Genomic DNA, 22,019 nt, shown 5'->3' with positions numbered 1-22,019 from the left:
TTACCTTTTTCCAGTTCTCCTTCCCATCACCAGCATGGGAGGGGAGCAAGCAAGCGGCTGCGCGGTACTTAGCTGCTGGCTGGGGTTTAAACCATGACACCTGGTCTGACTTTTGTAAGACCAGGTAAAGATTTGTAAAAAAAAAAAAAAGATGTGTAATTGCAGAAAGCAGCCAGGAATATCTTCAATGAATGGGAGCACAGAGCCATGAATAATAGGCAGGAATAGCACCATCAGTGTTTTACACTTGCTAAGCGCCCCTTGTAAGCAAGCAGGGCTGACAGTCACCTGTGTCTCAGTTCAGCTCGCCATGCTGCCCGACTCATTTTCCTGCCAACCACTCCGTACACTCAGTAAAGCTGCTGTGCTGGTGCTGCCTCAGTCCTCGCCCTTTTTGATGAAAGATGAAAGCTCTCTCTTGCTCAAGATGAAAGTTCTTTCCCCAGCTTGTTACAGACAGAAACGTCTATTCTGGCAGCCACCTTATGCTGCCACCAGGCAGAAGAGAAATCTTAGTGAAAATGATAAAAGGGCGCAGCTGCTCCTAGTTCATTATCTTTACCGCAGGGACCATCTCTCCTCCTAAGTACAATGCTCCCCTTGGGTGGAAAGCCATTTCCCTGAGAAACCTTCACAGCCATTGCAGCTTCTTGTGTATTGCCCCCTACCCTTATGCCTACCATGCTTACCTTCCATCGGAGCCTGTGACCAACATCTGTTTCAGCTCCAGCTGTTCTGATGGGGACACAGTTTGGCAATCGGTTCGGTCCATAATACCCAGCCATGCTCACACTCAGGAGGCAGCGGCTGGGTACCAGGCTCCTCCTGGCCCATACAACAGCTTCTTTGCTGAGAAGATGGAGACTTGGCTATTCCCAAGGCTATTCCTTTAGCCTTCTCTGACATTCACCTCCACATGCTTAGCCCAGGCAGGAAGAACTTTCAAAACCCACTGTGAAGCTCCTTTTCCAGTTAGATCCTGGTAAGCTAAGGAACATGAGAAGCTGAGCTCTGGAAGAACAGATCACATATAGGAGTAATAGTTGAGCACAAGTTAATTGTGTCTATCCGATACATCTCCTTAGATTTCTGGTTCCCTGGAATGCCCATCTTCTCAGGAAACCTGCACAAACTCTGTGCATTTTTTGAAGTCCCATGAGCAACAGAGCAGAGATGCACACTAAGAATTTGTGAGTCAAGTGGACTTCAGCCGCACCAAAGAGACCTGTTGAAAGCCAAAGGCGGGATTTCACTGTGGTCTCACTGTATAATTGGGATCTTCCAAAAATCAACAGCGTACACTGGGGATGGCTGCTAGCAGATCACGAGGTGGTGGTTTTCCTCTCCTAATTAGAGACAAAGCAGTGAGCTATGACTGGAGGACCATGCAGTGTTGGAAGCAATAGTTCAGGCTGGGAAACTCCTATCCTGCTGACCATTGGGATCCTCAGCCCTCGGCTTCAACCAGGGGCTAAAGAAAGGAACACTAGAAAGCCATCAGACAGAAGGTCTGTAGCCTTGGTTTTCCCTTTGCCAGTATTTTCTAGGTTATTAAGAAAGAAGTTGCAAATTCCAAATGTTTCCTTTTACGCATAGATCTCAACACTGCAGCACTTCACAGGGTCCTGAGCTGGGGTGACAGGAGCTGATGCTATTAGGCAAGGGTGGAAAATTTATCTTTTCCCAGCAAGATTTAGAGGCCAGTCGGACAGGAAATTACTCCAGCTGGGCACTCTGTCCCCATCCCTCAGCTCTTCCTGCAGCTAGGAGATTCACTCTGTAATTGCTTTCTTAGTCCACATTTTATCCTCAGCTGACAGAATTCCATTAGGGTGATACAAGCTGTGTGATAAAGGGATGTTTGTGTCTCACATGGGCTGTAAGTCATTTCTCAGCAAACAAGCAAATAGTCACAGAAATGGGCAAAGAGACCACTGAGCCAGGAACCCTCTTTCTTTTGCTCTGAATACCAGGACCTTGGCACTCAAATGGAAGCAAACATTCTCCCAGTCCGTTACACTCCTCTCTGCTCCCCTCCTTGCTCTTTAGAGGAGACATGCCAGTGCCCATCTCAACGAACACTTATCTCTGCAGTATTTCCAAATGGACAGTAACTGAGCAGGCAGACATGCAGCACCAGCACCCCTAGGAACGAGAGCCCCGTGCAAACAGGAGCCACTGTGCTGTGACCACAGCACGGGGGTTGGTGACACCACAGATCCTGGACAGGCGGGGGCCCACGTATGAGAAACTAGATGGCATGAAACTAACGCTGCAACACGTCTGAGCCCATACGTCTGAAGAGCACAACAGGCTGGTCACACCGGCAAGACACAGAACAATGATTCCAAACAGGACCTTCGGGACTGGTTTGGAAGACAAAAGGAGTGACCTCTTAAGCATAATGATGCAGCTAAAAGACATGATGAAAAAAGCCCAAAGGGAATACAGGAGGGTGCATCAAACGCGGCAGTGCGCACAGTTGCGATACCTACAGCACTGGTGAAGCCATTACCAGGCAGCTCCAGAGTTCACATTTTTTGAAGACTGTTGGAACAGATTCGGCTACCTCAGCGACTCTTAACAGAAGAGAGGCTCCTGTTAGAGCTCAGCCTCCTGGACCAGCAGACCCGGAGCGTGGAGGCCAGCCTAAGGCATCCCTACGCACTGTGTCTGCTCACACCAGCGCTAATTCAAACTCCAACCACTTGCTATATTCCCCTGGGCAGTATAGAAACGTATCGAACAGCGAGCATTGCGGAGGCAGAGAGCAGGAAGGAACAGGAAACGCTTCTGTCTCACACAGTAAAAGCCACTGAGTCAATCAAAGGGAAAGCAGAGATCATCCCCCGCGTGAGCCACAATTCAGGTGTCAATGCAGCACTTCATGTTTGCTCTTACCAGACTTGGGCTGAGAAGCGAGCTTTTCCTGGTAACGTCAGAGCGTTTAAAGACTCAACACTCACCCTCCCTCACCTGTGCTCTCATCCTCACATCATCACTGGCAGCAAGTTGCTTGATCCGCTGCGTTACCTGGTACACAAGATCTCTGTCCAGTCTCACACCACCCGGTCACCCATTGGCACTGCCAGGATCCCGCAGGTGCTGCCAGTCTGGCGCACATCCCTGAACCGGCGGGGCTGAGCATCCCCGTGGGGAAGGAGCAGCACACCGGGAACATGGCAGAAGACCAGCAGGACCCGGAGATCTTACAGAAGACAGCATCACCTAAGCAGGATGCTGTAGTGCAGTTTTATGTCCAGGCCCAGCCTAAGCCATGAGAAGGGCTCGGTTTAATTTAGGTGCCGTATGTAGCTGCTCATGTGCCTCTTACGGGTTTATCCTCCCAAAGAGAACGAGTCTCCTGATTCAGCAACACTCAAGCTTCCACGTCTTCTGTGCCACCTTTTACACTGCCTGCACCACCACTTGCTCCCTTGTCCACAGACAGGTGCTTCTCCCTGCTGTTTAAATTCTACTGGATTAAAGGACAAAAAGAAAATGAAAACAGAAGGTGGAGGCCTTCCCAGGCATCCCGGTTTTCAGATTACACCATTAAGACTGACAAAAATATATTTTTAGAGCCCAAAAAGTAGACAGCATGACATGTACTTCCTCACAGATTATTTCTTTATCCTCCGTCCTTCTCAGTGTCATTGTGGGACAAACAAATTCATTTCTGTTACCTTGATCCAGCCCCTTTAAAGCAAGTCACCACAGGTAAATGTGAGGAACTACGACAGATTTTTTTGAGTGGCTCAGAAACCGGAACTGGGCAAAAGTTCAATCATTTACATCAAAGGCTTCAGCAAGAATTCATATGAATCCTTTTCTTTTGTCACGCTTTTGACAATGTTGAATTCCATGCACATTCTTGCAGAATCACTCTTGCTGAAACAGCGCCTGACATTGACTGAAGTGCTCCGTGGGGATTTTCTTGATTGCGTGTTTACTCTTCCTCTTTTCCCTCCCATAAATGCTAGTCTGACATGAATGTACTTGTGAATAGCTAGCTAAAAAAAGGTGAAAAATGGAATAAACTTTTTTTTTTTAAACCCTGATTCACTGTGGATGTAAGTCGATTGTCTATATTTGAGTACATAGGGCTGACTAGGACAACTTAATTATCTTTGGTTATATAAAGGATCATTACATCTCAGCTCTAATTAGGAGGCCAAATGCTGACATCTCCTACCCCACAGAGATTAATGAAGTATTTTCTAAACATTTTGCTACTTTCTCTATATGACTGACTAGAAACAAGGACTTCATTAGGCCTTGCCTTGGTGGGTATGTCATCCCGGAGCAGACAGCAGGCTGGCAAACCCTTATTTCAGACAAAGACATTGCAGGGGAGATGTTCCACAACTTCACAATTTTTTTTGAAATATTTTGAAGACTTTCATGGTCTTTCTACTGTGTGGCAATTGTGGGGAATCTCTTGAATGAGTAAAAGGAGCTGCTAGGAGAGGCTGGCAGATGGTACAAGCCAATACTCTGTGCCAGAACAGCTGCACTGGATACAGATGTCCAAAGGGAAAAGGTGTGAAAACCAGCTGCAGTTACCAACAGACCAGTGAGGAAGAGTTTGTGGTAGAGAAACAGAAACACAGGGAACTGTGACCCATCTGAGGTTGACCCAGTATTTTGCAATAATTTACAAAACCTGGAGTTATGTCAAAGCACTAGGGTTGAAAAATCATTAGTCCATCACACAGGACTTGATATGCTCCAGGCAGATACAGAGGAGACAGATGAGCATAGAAAGTTGCCTCCCCCTTGTACCTTCTCTTATCAAGAAGAAGGACGCTGCTCTGTGCCAGAAAACACGACAGATTTCATTCCTCTTCACATTCAATGCAATTTTCTCAGAAGAACAAACAATGCGACAGGCCTTATCTCATCTAGAGATTGCCTACACGATAAACCTGTGATTCTGCCTTGAGTCTTAAAAACCTTGCTATAGCCTCCCTGCTTCCAAACACACACATTTCTATCTGTTCTTAGCCCTACCAGTAACTTTCAGCTCTGCCACTTTTTTGTTTTGGAATCGCATGTAATAGTTGTCTGCTTTGGAACAAAAATTAAAACTGGATTCTTGGTAGAGCTACACTAGGGGAGCCAGTTCTCAGAACAACAGAAGGTTCGTTTGTCAGTCCAGTTTGGAAAGAGCCTTTAAACAAAGTACAATATACTCAGAACACTGTTTTACATTTAGAAGTAAAGTTTTTTGTATTTAGTAAAAAATACATTTTGTTGGTCCATCAGTACAAAGACATCTGGGAAATCCATTGCTGTCTTGCACCTATTCAGCTTAGCCAACAACAGTTAAGAAGTATGCTTTTCATAAGCAAATATACAAGATATTGCACTCCTGACCTACTACAGAAAGGGAAGCAGCACATTTTGACTTTCTATCAGAAGCTGCAGTACTATCTCTCTGTTTCAGGTCTAAAAGCATTTACTGACTTCAGAGCGTTCAGTTCTCTTTGGGAAAAAATGAGCAAGTTCTAAACGAGAAAGGAAGAATCTTCTATGGAAGAGATTTACAGGTTGTCACAACTGACAAACTTTCAGTGAAAAGTACATTTGCATAGCTACAGATCTTGCAGAATAATTATTTGGTTAGTTTTTGTTTAAACAACCGCATGTGCAGGGCATTTTGTGTTTAAAAATGCAGTTTCCTCCATACTTCCTGCTGGTTAACATGCATTTACCATTTCTCAAAAGTGATGAAATGTTGCTGGCAACAGATCTGGTCGGTGCAGCACAGAGGTACGGCCTCCTTGTTCATATAACCAAATTCAGGCAAAAGAGGAGAGAAAAGCACCGTTCTGTAACAGGAGGACCCTGAAGGGTAGAGTGCCTGTCAATGGCACTTCAGGCAAAACACCTGATCTGCCTTTTTCATGGTAGTGAAATAATGAAAGAAATAATTATTTCACTGCAAAAGATGAAAGAAGTGACAGCTGAAACTTACTTATTAAACCCTGACAAATCCACTGCCCAACCTCAATTTTCTAAAAGCATTCCTCACACTTCTGCCTGCCCAGTGGTACCTCTCCAGATGTCAGAAACAGTGTCGGCCCCTAGAGAGAGCCGTGGCATCAAAGCATACGGTGGCAGCCCAGAAACAGAAAAAGAGTATTTCCTCCAGTAAGTGCATTTCCCAAAGAACTATTTACAGGCATCAGAAACAAAGCAGACACATCTTTCTAGTGAGAAGCTTCATGACCATCCAGCTAGGAATTAGTAATTAAAGCTTGAGAAATATTCGAAAGACCTCTTGTTAAAACCATCCTGCTTCACCCAAGTTCTTGGTATTTGGCAGGAACAGCTGTCAGTTAGCAATAAGGTTCTCACTCACTCCTTTATGTTCTTTCCTCCCTGGATTTTCAATTAAGAGACTGAGAAAAAAAATCATAATGAAAAAAAAGAAAACCAAGTTCATGCTTTAAAGTTCATTACTGAAGAAAATTTCCTGTAGTGAATAAAATTCCCTCTCATAAGACAGGAGGTGGTTCAGCAGCAGCAGAAACAGAAGATCTTCCATTTGGATGGTGCGCATCTTGGAGATCACAATCCCTTGTTACCGTTTCCTCCTCTGCAGGCCTTTTTCATATATGCAGGTTTTCGGACGCAAAGCTGTTGAGGAAAATGGAGTGCTGTTTTAAGACTGTACCTGTATTAACAGTGAAGCCACAGACTAAAATGAGGAAGAAACACGCTCTTTCCATCCCAGAGTGATAGCTAAGCTACTCTTCTCAGTAACACTTCTTATCTTGACAATGAGTGCTGCCCCTTCTTTCAGTCCCATGGAATCACTTCCCTGTGGAATCTGGTCTGAATTCAATGCTGACACTGTTCTGCACAGGAGGTTGGACCTCCTGAGGTCTCCTCCAGCCCAAATCATTCTACAAATCTGATATCGACCACTGCGGCTGATACCAGTACATGCTACAGAGGAGACACGCCGCAAATGGCAACAGGCAACCCTCAACAGATCACACCAGAGGCATTCTGTGCCCTTAATGCTTAGACAATAGATGTGATAGCCATGGCCATGACAGCTGTTCTTTATTGAACATAGGGTATGTCTGCCCTGGAACCCAGGATGTCATTACAACAGGCACAGAGATGTTCAAAACACTTCTGACACAGCGAGTGCTAATACACTAATAACTTTGAACCTGTATTTGTACAGTCAATGGCATTTCAAGTCCTTCTCCTACAGAACTGTTACTAGAAGCCATCAAACACTTCCTGTAACACTTTCTAGAGGAACTAATTGGAGAAAGTATCATGCTCAGGAGAGAAAACCAATCATGATTATACCATCTTGACTGAGAATTTGTAATGTATTTAGGGAGCTATGCTGAGCAATTTACAATGAATGGCTGGGACTCTTCAGACTACAAATACAATCTACTCTTTCTCCTTGGGAAAAAGAGAAGTTGTCTTTTTAATTACCAGTTTGTAAGAGAGAAGACCAACCAGAAAGACAGTGGGAGGAATAAAGTCAATGTGTTTTCCCCCTTGTTACACTTACCATGATTTTGGATTTGCTTGAGGAGCAACAAGCAGCTAATTCTGAGATACAGATGCATCCTCTAAAGCTGCTTAAAAGGCCAGTAGGGATGCAATCAGCCTATTATTCCCAAAGCTATCTATGAACCTGCACAATTAACACCAGTTTTCAGTTTATCTTCAGTCAGTTTCTTTCCTGAGCACTTCTGTGTATGTGTTGGTATGACTACATGCCACAGCCATCTTTCATTCGTATCATTCACTTTCAGATTTAAATATAGAATAAAAATCCACTGGAGTATGACATTCCTGGTTTGCCTTTCTATGGTAGAAAAAGTAGAGCTAAATATATAAAAGAGGTGCAAATCTCCCCATTTTACCCAGTTTGAGTCTGTAACAATGTTCATTATCTATACTGTCTCTGTAGAAAATGAGCAAAAGAAAACTGTAGAAGACAGAACTAACCCGGATCAGCCACAACCTGCTTCTTTTTGCTGTTTGTGACAATCTCATTTTCATTCATCATTCGTACATCCTGATCTCCCACGTGATTGCTGAAAAGATTAAGATCAGTACAATAGCCAAAATAATCAACATTGTGAAAAGTTATGAGAGTCATGGAAAAGGTTACCAGAGAAGTTATTTAGGTCCTGGAGGCTAGACAAAGCCACATTATATGAGACTACTCAGAAAGGAAAGGCATTCTGTCTGCATCCACCTGAAGGATTTCTTGCCGGCTTTTTTGTGGCATTCATTCAGGCACACATTCAAATCTAAATATCATCATATTCACTCTACAGTTTTCATGCCTGCCTACACAGCTTGAACCACATTTACCAAAGTGAGACTTTAAATCAGTGCTGAACAAAAAGGGTATAAAAATCCCTATATGGAGCTTAACACTGTTTTGTAATGTTAATATAGCATTATTTGAAAGTTTTCTGAACTAAACAAAATTAATTTACTGTTACAAGTTTTGTTTACAGGCTGCTGCAAAGTTTTAACAATTTCTTTTTGGGAAAGAAGTACTAACTTCATCGTTAAATTAAATCAGACAAATTACAGATAAAAAATGTGAACCGAATTGAAAGTTAAAGAAAATATCTCTAATAACATCTCCCTTTCACACAGACAAAAACAAAACATCCATGTCTTCAGAAAAAAAAAAAAAGTGTATTTTTCTTTTCTCTACAAATACTGCACAAAATAGGTTTCTATTTTTGGAGAAAAATGCGATGTCTCGCAAACTGTCCGAGAGAAACAGGGGAACCTATACTGAAGTAAATCAGAATTTACACTATTGATGATAACATCAGATTCAAGTTCAGGGTTCATAAAATACTGAACAGTGACATGTGAAAGAGAACAGGCCAAAATCAGAAGTAACAATACATAAAAGCTCAAGAGCATTTTTTAAATGGAGGACTATTATCCTGCATGTAGTAAAGGATTTGTTTTCTATTGATGAAGTACCCTATATTTTAGTAGGGTAGTAGGTGAAAAGAAGGAAAAGAAGATTGCAAAACAGGTTAAGAAGAAAGACCAAGAAATCTCCTGCACAGAAGTCTAGAAGAGAAGACTCTGCATGTTCTTGACTGGAAAACAGATCATACAGTTTGCATGACCCCAGAAGTATACCCTGCTTAAAACTAAATCAAAGGATCTATGTTTTGTTAAAATATGTGACAAAAGTTACGTGAAAAAGATCTATGATTACAGCTGGTGCTCCTCTGCTTCCAATAAAGTAACTTAACTCACAGAAATATGTTACACTGAAGAAAGTAAAGGTTCATTTCTCCTCCTCCTCTTTATATCCCACTGAAAAAATTCTCAAAACTCGTATTTCCTCAAGACATTCTCAGTTTAGTTTCACTTGAAAAATTGTTTACCTCCCAATTTTACCGTGACAACACAGACACTTGTACACAAACATGATTCTAACACAACACATCCAAACAATAATAATTTATTGCAACATCTGACAAGCACCAGTGGCCAACAGCCAATACTTTAGAGAAACAGAGGAAAACAAAGCCCGTAGGCAAATGTGAATTTCTGTTCTTCATCAGGACAGCTTATGTTTCTTCTACTTACTGCAAAATATTTGAATATGCCTCTGAATGGGTCATGTGCTATTCTTGAATGCAAAACTGTCGTCTTTTCCTCCAAGTGATGTATGTGCAACACATTCTACTTGCTAGCTGTGCAATGTATAAGAAAGTGTTTATTTCTCTGTAAGCTTTCAATTTTTTACTTCTCCATCTCATTTAAAATAAATTATTCTTTCAATCTTTATTTTCCTTGCTAGGGACTGTTTTTTAGACTCTATCAATCCTGACCTTCTAAATATAACTGCATTTTTTCACTGCTTTTCATCGTATTTTCTGTGCAATTGCCAACTTAGTGGTTTCAAAGTGTCATTCCTTTGAACACAATTCATCTCTCATTTAAGAAGTTCATTATTTTAGAACGTTTACAAAACAGTAGAATTCTGGTTCCTTAATTAGTATCTGTGCCAAACCAGAGGACTTTCTTTTCTTTACTTGATGTTTTGTTCTTTTTCATTAACTTTATATTTTTATTTATTTTTCCTCTGTGTAATATCATTGGGATTTATTATTTCTTCTGTAAGGAAGCTTAACTTTTTTCTTTTGTGTTTATTACTATAGGCTTCCATAAAAACATATGTAAATATGAATCATGAATCCCAGAAACTGCTAAGAAATGCTTACAAATAAAGCTGGCAACTTGTCCTAGTATCTAAGAAACTATTGGTTATTTCTCATTAAGTGAGGCAGAGTATGCTTTGGAAGGGAATTTTCTATAGCAATATACATATTGCTGACATTAGTTACATAAAAACATTTTCTGAAAACAAGATTCTTTCCTCCAGTCAAGATCCACTCACATACCTAATAACAGTTCTCTTCTCCTGAAGGCAAATCTTCTCATCATCTGTGAAGAGAATGGTATGATACGGGACCACTGGATCACAGGTTGGCAGGATGCCTGATACTACATGGTGCACCATATCCAGAATGCCATTGTAGACAAGCAAGTCATCCACCAGAAGCTAAAGATATTTAAGAAAGAAACAAAACATGTAGAAATCAGGCACTGCTTTCACCACTTGTCTCTATCAATTCACCAGAAATTATTTGCCCTATTTGTTCCACAAGTCTGGCCATTAGTTTAGCTTTTGTTCCTTAAAACTTCCACTTCTCTCTATTTGCTGCTGGGTTTTGATTTTTTTCCCCCCAGGTTTTTGTCTTCTCACTGATGTTTCAAATGCAGCTTTCAAGTAGGCAATTAAAAATGTATTTCATATTTTACATAATTGCCATTCTACCAACTAGAGTGAATCACACTCAAATCTAGGAATTAATGAATCTCACCACACTTCAGCTGTCTAAAACTTGGGTTTGTAGTTTAAACTAGTCTTCCAGGCCTGCTCTACACTCAGTGGAAAAAGGAAAGCATTATTCTATCTTAAGACAATTATCCAAGAAAAATATCAGATAAAGTGTTCTCCCCCCGGACAAGAAAGGGAGAACAGATGACTGGCATAGATTAGTCATTTTAATACTAAATGCAGAGTTAAATGAGATGAATCCCATCCTTTGAGATTATATGGAATCACACTTCAGTAAACTGTGAAAGTAAGTACAGAAATCAAGTAAGCTGACTCACCAGAACATACAAAATGCATCCAAAAATTACTTACACCAAATTCTTTCACACCTCTCTGAGGTGTTTTGGCATAGTTCCATAACTTGATCATTGACACAGTAGTAGGTACATCAAAAATTACATACACCCTATTCACCTGTAAAAGAGAATTAATTTATATTTAACAGCACAAACTGCCCAAAGAAATTAAATTCTCATGCATGTTGCATCAAAAGGGGTGCATATTTAAAGAGATATAGCTAGGAGACAGACAACTGATGCGAGGGATTTAAGTTCCGCTATCATCTCTGTTGATAGTTCACAGATGTTGTGCCTGCCCCAGAGCTGCCCTCACACACGTAAGTATAACTCCTCAGAGCACCTACCCCGAGCCTGCCATCCTGGGCAGTCATCCTGCTAATCAGCTGGAGGAGAGGTCGAGAGACACTTTTGACGACTATTTCACATCAGACATGTGCTTCAGGATAAGACAAGCTGGTGTCTATTCCATTCCCCCAAATACAAACGGAATCCACCTTTCTATTTGCAAGGCTGAACTTTCTCCTGTACCCTCTGACTTTGAAAGCTCTTGCACAAGTTTTGCAATTTTTGTCTGAGGTACAGCAGTAGGAATGTAGAGACAATTCTCTAGATGCTTGCTAAACAACTACTGCTAGCGGTGTTACTCATTTCACTTTCAGTGACATTAACGTCAAGATGTGAAGACCAAGGATTAGGCTGTAGGAAACCAATCTTGCCTGTTACAGTTAATTCAATGTTATTCCTTTTATGAGCTACTAGATCAATTTTGGGCCAACATATCTTCAGCTTCATCTCTAGCATCCTCTGAAGTTGTAATCCTCTGATGCACTGGAGAAGATAACTGTTAGTTGTATCACATCACTATGCTCTTTTTTTTTTTTTAACTGAAGAAAAAAAGGGAGATGCGATCAATATAAATGTTTCTGCCTGTGATTTTCCAGAAGACAATCTGGGCATAGCATTCGATGGCAATTGCTAGTCTCACATCAAATGATAGATTTGATGGAAAATACATTCAAACAAATAAATAAAATTACAATCAGTAACAGGAAACAAAGAATTCCAATTGTGCTTGCATTAGTAATAAATTTGCAAAAGACAAAAACCACTTTTAGAATTAAAAAGGAAGATATATTTAGTAAGGAAAAGAAAGGCTGTAATATAAAATTTCCTTAAAGCTTTCGAACCTTCCAGTATAGCACAAAGTTAATTCAGCTTTCTAGGCAACTGGCATGTTTCAAAGCAGCTTAGCAATGATGATGTAAGTATACACAAGCTTTGGATCAGCATCCCAACTACAGAGGATGATCATGAATAGGCTGATCACTTAATCCATTTGCAATTCCTGGCTGTACAACCATACCACGCAAGAAAGAAAAATATTATGTGGATCTTGAAAAGGGGTAATTTGCTACAGTTCAAGGACAGAAAGCATCATGATATTGCTTACTCTTTCCTCTTGCATAACACACTTTATCAATTTACCCTTTTTATACTGCTACCTTATGTTTTTCTACAGTATTTTGGTGTCAGACACAACACCACAAAACAGTGTATGCATCTATCTGTGCTGGAACTCCAGGTACTGGTATTTTCCTGTTTGTCAAAATGAAAGAGCCTCTGCGAGCATGTCTTTCATAAGGACATGAGCAAACCCAGACTCACAATGTTATAATGGATATCTGAGCATCCCATTAAATTAATTACCAGGATTCAAGATGTGGGATCTACACAGTAGGAGCCTCAAGCATTACATAGACCTTCCGTTTTCCTAAGCAATGCAAGTGGTCAGTATTCCCAACTATACTTAAAATTGTTATCTTTATTATACCCACTGCATTACAACATACAATGATACATGAAGTATTTTCAAAATTGACTTAATTCTTTGCTTTTAATATTCTAATTAATAACTAACATATGGAGTAAGGATTTTTCCAACACAGTAAGCTACAACATATCACATGTCAGGTTTACATTTTGTTACTTTTGAAATCCATCCTCTTCTAAGAAATAAACACATCTTAATGAAGTTCATAACAGGCCCCTAAAAAATGTCCTCTCCTAAAACGAAGTCAGAACTTTAAGTTTATCTGCTCTTCCTGTTTGTAGATTTGATATCCCATAATTTAAACATGGTGCTTCTAAAAGGGCTGAACCATTTGGGGCCTTAGGACATGAAATACTAAACCTGTCATCTCTAATTTATGAATTTGAATTCAACACAGATAATGAGATTAAAAAAATTCTCACTGCTGGAACAATATTCATTGCTTTTTGTAAAAACGAATTTAAGATCCTAGTCTGCTCCCATTTGAAAGGTGTTTATTGCACAGAACACACATATTAAACTCCTTTGTCAGTATCTTTATCATAGTAACTGAAAAAACATCTAGCCTTGGAAATTCTTCTGCTGTTGCACCATGGAGACAGGAGGAGATTACAAACCTGGGAAATCTATACTGCTGCTATCTGTGCAGTGAAGAGAAACTGGAATAAAAAGAACTTCTAAAAGGCACTGATTTAGCATCATTTACTAATATCAAATTTACCTAAGAATTATGTATGCTTCTTCCTTTCCTTTATGCTTCTAGCTACATCTACGCACATCACTAAAATGATATGAAAAGAGAAAATGTACCAAACCAGGAAGAATGGGTGCAAGCCACATATGTCTGCCATCAGTTGTGTCATTTACTCTGTCAATTAGTTTGTCTGGAGTTCGGATGTCTCCAGACACATCTTCTAAAATGTTGACACTATCTGGAAAAGCAGCAATATCTGAAAAAAAAACTTTAAGCGCAAACAACCGAAAAGAGCATTTCAGAAACAGCATATTTAAAAGCTCACGCTTGCTCTTCCAGGTTCCATGAGCAAGTATTCACCATTACCACAGTAAAACTTAAAAATACTCCAAGCACTTCACATAGGTAGATGAGAAACCTGGAGGCACATTTTTAAAAGCAGGAAAACCCTTACAAATTCTGGCATTCAAAAAATTTTTTTTAAAATAGAAATAAATGACCTAGCTGCATTTATTTTCAAATATGTATCTTTGACTTCATGACGAAGTTCCCTCATCAGGAACATGCACCTCCCAGCTTTTTTGTGACGAAGCCCCATTTTCTTAGAATGAACTTGTGAAAACTCCTCATATAAAACATGTCTCAAGAAAAGCTTCCTTGCAGGAGGTAGCCATCGATCAGATTAGCTTTTGCTTGAGTTCCTCAAAGTTTCTGATAAAAAGCAGTAATTGTTTAATAAGGCCTTCTTTCAGTTCTTTGAGAGGGAATGATTAAACCTCCTATTGAACAGGCTTTCTAGACAACTGCTAACCACATTTTCTCTATAAGAGAACATCTGTGTAAAAAACATATGTATGTTCAAGACATGCAAAGGAATGTGAATGGATGACACTGTCTTCAGAATTCTAAATCCCTAGCAATCCAGTTTGAGGGACACTAACTTCCCCTTCTCCTGCGTTCTAAAAGGCCTCAGTCTGTAAGTATTTATAAAGAATTTAAGTAACGACATGGCAATGCCTCAACTGTTTAAGAAAAGCTTACTCCAGACTCAGTACTGAACTATCACATCTAGTACTGCACTAAGACAAATATCCTCTTTTGGAGATCCTAATATATCTAAGCAACGCTACTGTACAGGCAGAAACAGGCCATCATTCAAAACAAGCGGAGGTATCTTTACCTGGCATTGCATTGTACTGTAAAGACATACCATTTAAAACCCAAGTTAAAGATCCTTTGCTCTTAAAAACAATTTGTTACCACTTTTCAATTTCAAAATGCTTCTTCTCCATTACAGATGTTTCAACTGCATCATGTATCATACAAGATACACAATTTTTTTTTAAAAAAGCTTTTATTACCTTTTTCAATGTATCCTCTATTTATTAGGCAATGAGGATCCTTAGAGATGTACAATTCATGCAGCATCCATGGTTTTTACCCTTCCTAGTTGGCTAAGAAACTGTTTCTTCCATGTGACTGAACTACGTGAATTGTATGTTGGTGTATGAAGTTTTTAGCTCTTAAGAGACTTCAGCTGATACAGAGCACTGAAGTGTAACCCTGATGACTATGAATCTTTCAAACACACCCTTTGTTCCTGCTGTCGGTTACCCAGGGAACACTGTATCAAATTCGAAGTCTCAGCCCTTATCTTCAAGACGGGATCGGATGTCTAGAATAGCCTAAAGCTCCAGAACAAGAGTTATGAAAAAATTCTTTCTTGTGGTACAATGAAAGATTCCGTAACAAATAACTGAGTTCAACCTTTCCTTATGAAATTATAACTCATCAAACTTCCTGGTACCTCCATACCATAGAAGAAATAAATGTTGATAGCAAAAACACCCATATCCTTCTTAAGCTTTCCCTTCTCTAACCTTGCCTTGCTTTGTTGGTGCATCCCATTCAGAGAAGAAATGTTCTGAAAGTATATAGAATACATTAAAAGATGGAAAGAAGTATCATCACGCAAATATAGAGAAGTACAGCCAGAGTAGTCATAGGGGATAAACCGGCAATTTGGAAGAAGCAGCAAGCAATGCTATATGATAATTTGCCAGGGAGCAAGCAAGGATAGAGGCACTTGGTCATTAGAAGGATACTGTTTTCTGTCAGTACGATTTGGTCCCCGTGTTCATTGAACAACTCAAGTCCATTCAAACCAATGTAGTATGGATCGCCCCAACTTGTCAAAAGCTGAAACTGGAAAACAACTGAAAAGCAAAAAGCTGTTAAGGAAAATTTCAATACTGATACTTTGTCCTAAGAGACTATTTAATTTGCAGTTTCAAAAATTATTGTGCAGCCCATATCTCAATGACAGACACTCTTATTAGCAGTTTGCAGGAGTGAAAAAAAATATGTTTTTCACTTCTGACTTTACTATGTCTTAAAACTCTCTGAATAAAACTATTTTAAGCGAAGAAGACTGCCTTTTCTAACACTGATAATAGATATAGAAATGATCATCTGCAGGTGACACAACTAGGCAGAAGTCTGTAATTGTTTACACACATATACAAGTTCATGTATATGTATGTTCATATACGTTCTTCCATCAGATGAACTACTGAATCTTTTCAGTGTGCGTCTTACCTTCTTGTACACTGCAAGTTTTTAACACCACAGCTCCCATGTGGAGCCTTAACTGCCTTAATGTTTCCTGAATGTTCCTTTGCCTGGTTTTGAATTATATGGGTGATAACTGGGCAGAAAATACTCCCCTACACTGAATGGCACAACAGGTAATGATGGAGCCTGTGCTGTCCATTTCTGTAATGGAGCAGTCATTTGTACCTCTTTGCTCTACCCAGACACTGATTTTCATGAAACCAGCAGGAACTTCATATTGCTGAGACTCCATTCTCTCCACACTTGGTTAGAATAATCTAATGGGTTTAAAAAGCCCATCAAATAGATTGATGGCATAACAGTAAGTATTATCAGAAAAGGCTGTACTTATCTAGGAAAACCTAGGCTTAAAAAGCCACCAACATAAAGAAAAATGGCAGAAATATTACACAGTTCTGGTCAACTTTAATAAAGATATAAAACGAGACAAACGTTCAAACATACGCAAAAATATGAAGACTACTTCTAGCTTTGATAGGCTTGCTGGATACTACACTAACAGAGCTTTAGCTCCAGCTTGGGTGGATTGTAAAAGGCAGGACAAAAAGCTACCAGAATATCTGAAAACAGTTCATACATATGTTATGTTTTTATTTATTTATTTATTCTTAATCCATACTTAATGGAAGCCTTTCTCATATTCTTGCTATCTTGTTAATTTCTTAAAGCACCAAAAACTGTTGGATTCAAAAAAGGTCAGGACTGATAACCACAGTATATAACTAAAATATTCTACATGACAAGTAAGAAAACGACAGAGAAGGATACAACCACATGGCATTAACGGTGCTTCATAGTCCATACTAGCTTGTTCCATTCTCTTTGAAGCAGTCCTGCCAAAAAACCCCCCAGACAAAATAGTTTCTTTATGTACCTTTGGCTCATTCAGAAAAGAAGAGAACAAAACCAAAGAACTAAGCTTTCACAAACACCACCCCCTACCCCACCACCTGCAATTATGGACTAGCTTGTCCTCTAATCTCAATGAAATCTTGTTAACAGTATATAGTTAAAACCCAATTAAGCATTTTTCTCTAAATGCTCTGTATTTTCATCCAGGTGCCTCATACAACTGGTTTCAACAGAGAATATAAAAAAATACTAAACAGTTAAGAGACATTGCGTGGTTCAGATAACAAAAACATCCCAGTTTACCTCCTTTGTACTTTATTAGTCAGCTGGGGCTGCAGATAGTCAAGAAAGAGAATTTCTTGGGCAAAGTCAAAATGGCAGTTGCCTGGTCCCTTGCGGATAAGAAAGCCTTCTGGTGGGGAGATGCTGTGACCATCCAGCAACACATGCACTACCTTAGCCTTGTTTAAAATAACATAACATAAGATTACATGACATGAAATGATATTACATAAAATAAAATAGATCCAAAACAATTGTATTCACTTCCCAGGCTGAAATCATTTCAGTGATTTTGTTATATTTGTTTCATTGCTCTGTAGTATGACTTCCTTTGGCAAAAACAAAGCCCAAACCAGCAGATAGCAGTTGCAGCCTGTGGTATGCAATTCAAAGCATCACAGCTGACACTGATGGGGATGGGAGAGGTGAGGATTTGGGGGAAAAAGGAAAAAAAAAAAGTATTGAAGAGATCCTTCAATTACTGGGTCTCACTAGATCTCAACAAACTGAAGCTTCAGGTTGTCAAGCACTGGAACAGGCTGCCCAGGGAAGCGGTTGAGTCATCATCCCTGGAGGTATTTAAAAGACATGTAAATGTGGAGCTTAGGGACGTGGGTTAGTGGTGGGCTTGGCAGGGTTAGGCTTATGGTTTGATTTGATGATCTTAAAGGTCCTTTCCAACCTAAATGATCCTATGATTCCAAGATTCCTGAGCCTGCAGCAATACATACACCCATCAACAGAATGGACAGACAGCTTTCAGGCCAGAACATGTCACAAAGGTGATTTGAGGAGACAGTCATCATGCACCTGAACGCACTGCTAGATCAGGTCTGATTGCTCAGCACTGGCTGCAGCTAGCCTTTAAGAAATCATATAACTTGGGGGTCTCTCAAGAGCAGTTTCTTTTTGTATCTCTGTTGCATTTAGAGAAAGTCAGTGTTTCACCAGTTCTATTTATCTTTGTGGCAGGTGGCACTTGGACTTTCCAGCATCATGCAAACTCATCTGGCAAGCAGTCCTTATGCAACCTAAGGGCATATGAATAAAGAAGAGGTACCCATACCAGGCAGAAAGAATTGAGCCTTGTCCACGTCATAGATGCATGCAGGTTTTATACAATCTCTGAAGATTAAACTAAATAATTCAGGCATACTTATTCAGATGATGCAGGAGTTCTGGCCCCTTCACCCTCCCCCATTAGCACCATCTGGTGTATGAGTGATCCCAGGCACATAAAAATTCAATCATGCAGCAATAATTATCACTGCATCTTGCCCTGAAATATGTTAAATATAACTAACGTTAAAAACAAGCAGCATTTATTGCACTGAGTCTTCCACTAACTACTGGTTAAGGAAGGAACGATACCTGTAAAACATAACAAGATGACCTTAAAACTGGCACTGTGATTAAAGCTTGCTGATTAATGGACTGAACCAAAATTGTTTCACTTAGTTAACAAAAGACTTAATTTAGTCTAAAGGTAATATGAGTCAGTTTTATAATCTTTGGATTTTGTACTGACTGATGTATACGCGATAATTTGTGGTTACCTTAGTTTTGTAGCCAAATACTTAATTTTCATTATTAGGATTTCTATTAAAAATCTATATGCAATATTTATAGTTAAAATTCCCATTTCAGGTGTCTATCTAAGGAGAACTTAAAAACATTCAGTGTTTTCTGTAGTCTATATATTATTATTTGCCTGATACTCATAACAGTTTTCATACTTTTTCCATTTGTAAATGATTTTTTATTCAGTTACAATTTCAGTAACTTACACATGCAATTTCCCAAAAGCAAATAATTTTCAGTATTTGTTTGGTTTTTTTTTTTTACACAAAATTTTTTTGATTTGCAAACCTTGGGTATTGTACTAGACTTAAGGAGGTGCTCAGTTCATTTTCAAACAGCATGAAGATTAATTAGGAGAGAATGTGTGAGTACCAAGCATGGAGAAATAACGATTTCTGGTTTCACTTTTTATATGCTTGGGAGCAAAGAAAGGAAATATCTTTTTCATATCAGAAACCCTTCTGCATGCTACTTTCCAGCTGAATCAGTCTGCCAGGCTAAGGAGAGGTAGTGAAAAATCCACTGAAATACACTTTAGTTTAGGAAACACGTATTGAATGGGAAGTCTAGAGACTTAGAGATGAAATCTTACCTATTATACCACAGCTGCTTATATTTATGTGCCCTTACAGCCCTCATTTCTAAGTAATTTTCATCATCTGAGAAGGCACTCAACCATCACACATAGCATTTTACAAATCACATAACAAAGCTTTCACAAGGTAATTTTTCATACAGCTGGAAATAGCACGCAAGCCTTCATTTTGACAGTTCACTGCCATTACCCTCTCATTCTAAAGCTGTGAATAGAAGCCACCAGTCTACAGCTGCCTGGCAAAAGCATTATATCTCATACCCGGGACTGTTTCGTAGCAGGAACAGCAATACTTCAACAGACAGATGTCATGATGCCCTAGGTTTGCAGTCTAAAGCCTCTTTACTGTGACCCAGCAGATACCTTGCATCTTCAGTTTCCCAAATAATTTATTTCATCCTTTTACAGGACTGAGGGATGAACTCCTCATTTAAATTGTAAGCACTAACTGTTACGGGACTTCCAGGTGTGCCACCTGCATGCACACTTCATCAGACTCACCTCTTTTTTCTACCTAGCAAAGTAAACTGTGAAAATATACCTTCCTTTCTTTCTTGGTTTGGCCTCCAAAGACCGAATTCCATGATAGGGTTTAGGGATTTAGCTGTTTCTTTTCCTCCTTTTAATAACTGTGACACACACACAGTTTGTTGATTTGGTATGCAAATTCATGTTCAAACTTTTCTCCCCTGTTCTGCCTTGGAGAAGCTTGGGCTTACAACAGTAGTCAAAAACATTCCACATCACCACCTAAGAGACAGTTCTTCATATTGCATTTTGTACACAGAATCACAGAAAGATTTAGGTTGGAAGGGCCTTCTGCATGTCTCCAGTCACAGCTCCTGCTCAGAGCAGAGAAGCCTGCATAGGTAAATCAGGTTGCTCTGGGCTTTGTCAAATTTAGTTTTGAAAGTTTCTTATCACTACATCCTGTCCCAGAGCTGTGCCACTCTCACAGGGAAGTGTCCTTTCTTTATGCCAAATCATACCAATTAAGTAACAGATTTTTGTGTTTTAACCCAGCAGGCAGCTGAACACACAGCCATTCACTCCATCTCTCCAGTGGGATGGGGGAGAGAACTGAAAAAAAATGGTAAAATTCGTGGGTTGAGATAAAAACAGTTTAATAGGACAGAAAAGGGAGGGAAAATAATAATAATGATAAAAGAATATACAAAAGAAGCAATGCACAATGCAATTGCCTACCACCCACTGACCGATGTCCAGCCAGTCCCCCAGCGGGGGGCTGCCACCCCCCAGTTTTATGGTTCAGCATGAAATCATATGGTCTGGAACATCCCCTTGGCCAGCTGGGGTCAGCTGTCCTGGCTGTGTCCCCTCCCAGCTCCTTGTGCCCCCCAGCCTGCTCGCTGGCAGGGCAGCGTGAGAAGATGAAAAGTCCGAGACTTGGAGTAAGCACTGCTCAGCAACAGCTAAAACATCGGGGTGTGACCAACATTATTCTCACACTAAATCCAAAACACAGCGCTGTACCAGCTACTAGGAAGAAAATGAACCTTATCCCAGACAAAACTAGGACACAGATTTTACTAAAAATCCCTAGTTGTTATACAGGGGTTATGTTTAGATGGGCAGCTCACCATGCTCCTGAACCCTCCCATGTGTCAGACATGTTGGGTTAATGCAATGTATTACAAAACCAGGTGCCATATGTTAAAATCTGTAGATCATTTATGGCTTAAATTAAAGAACTTACACTCTGGCCCTCTGGGAGTCTTTGGCCAGCCTTTGGCACTCAACAACACCCATGCTGATACGAAAAGATGACAGGGCTCTGTTGTGGAAAGGAAACACCTCTCCACGCATTTATGTAGTTTTCATATTAAAGCAATTCCTGGAAGGTAAATTTACACAAAGAAGCCGTTCTGCCACTTTTGCCACTATCTTGCCCAATCATATGAAGGATCTGTGCCTCCAGCTTCAATTCTAAAATTTCTTCCAGAACTTTAGTGACCCTTTTTGTCCTTGTCCTGTCTCTCCCTGGTTTAATACATACCAACATTTTTCTTCTTATCTACTGACTGAGTCTAGACATCAAGAATGCAACAGTTACACATGAAGGGGAAGATCTGGAAACAAATGGATTCCTAAACTGTCTGTGCTGTGAACAGCAACTACTTCTTCATTATCATTACAAGCGTACGTGTATAGCTTCTGAGAAAAACCAGAGAAATGAGGGACAGCAAAACTCAGAGTGCCAGCAAGATGTAACATGACCTCTACCAGGTATCAATTGCCAGTCAATTCCCAGTATTCAATAAGAAAAAAAATACAAACCAAGCTATTTGGAA

General features: G+C 39.9%; 1 protein-coding gene across 4 annotated transcripts in view; it reads right to left on the bottom strand.

Moving 5' to 3' along the window:
• Window positions 1–3,627: 3,627 nt before the first annotated feature.
• Window positions 3,628–22,019, bottom strand: part of LOC119147319 (katanin interacting protein) — a 65,857-nt gene continuing 47,465 nt past the window's right edge. For 3 of the 4 annotated variants that reach the window (XM_037386101.1, XM_037386103.1, XM_037386102.1), the window contains 8 exons: window positions 17,553–17,710; window positions 17,166–17,230; window positions 15,869–15,979; window positions 13,880–14,019; window positions 11,252–11,353; window positions 10,440–10,600; window positions 7,993–8,081; window positions 3,628–6,645 (listed from right to left, as the gene is read on the bottom strand). In XM_037386101.1, the coding sequence (XP_037241998.1) occupies window positions 6,590–6,645; window positions 7,993–8,081; window positions 10,440–10,600; window positions 11,252–11,353; window positions 13,880–14,019; window positions 15,869–15,979; window positions 17,166–17,230; window positions 17,553–17,710 (882 nt within the window). In that variant the 3' untranslated portion in view covers window positions 3,628–6,589. The remainder of the gene's footprint in view (window positions 6,646–7,992; window positions 8,082–10,439; window positions 10,601–11,251; window positions 11,354–13,879; window positions 14,020–15,868; window positions 15,980–17,165; window positions 17,231–17,552; window positions 17,711–22,019) is intronic. The other variant, XM_037386105.1, reaches the window with a different exon arrangement.

Source organism: Falco rusticolus, chromosome 4, assembly GCF_015220075.1.
Source record: "Falco rusticolus isolate bFalRus1 chromosome 4, bFalRus1.pri, whole genome shotgun sequence".
In the NCBI taxonomy this organism is placed as follows: domain Eukaryota; kingdom Metazoa; phylum Chordata; class Aves; order Falconiformes; family Falconidae; genus Falco; species Falco rusticolus.
Note: the sequence above shows the minus strand (reverse complement) of the source record. Positions and strands in the feature narration are given on the sequence as shown.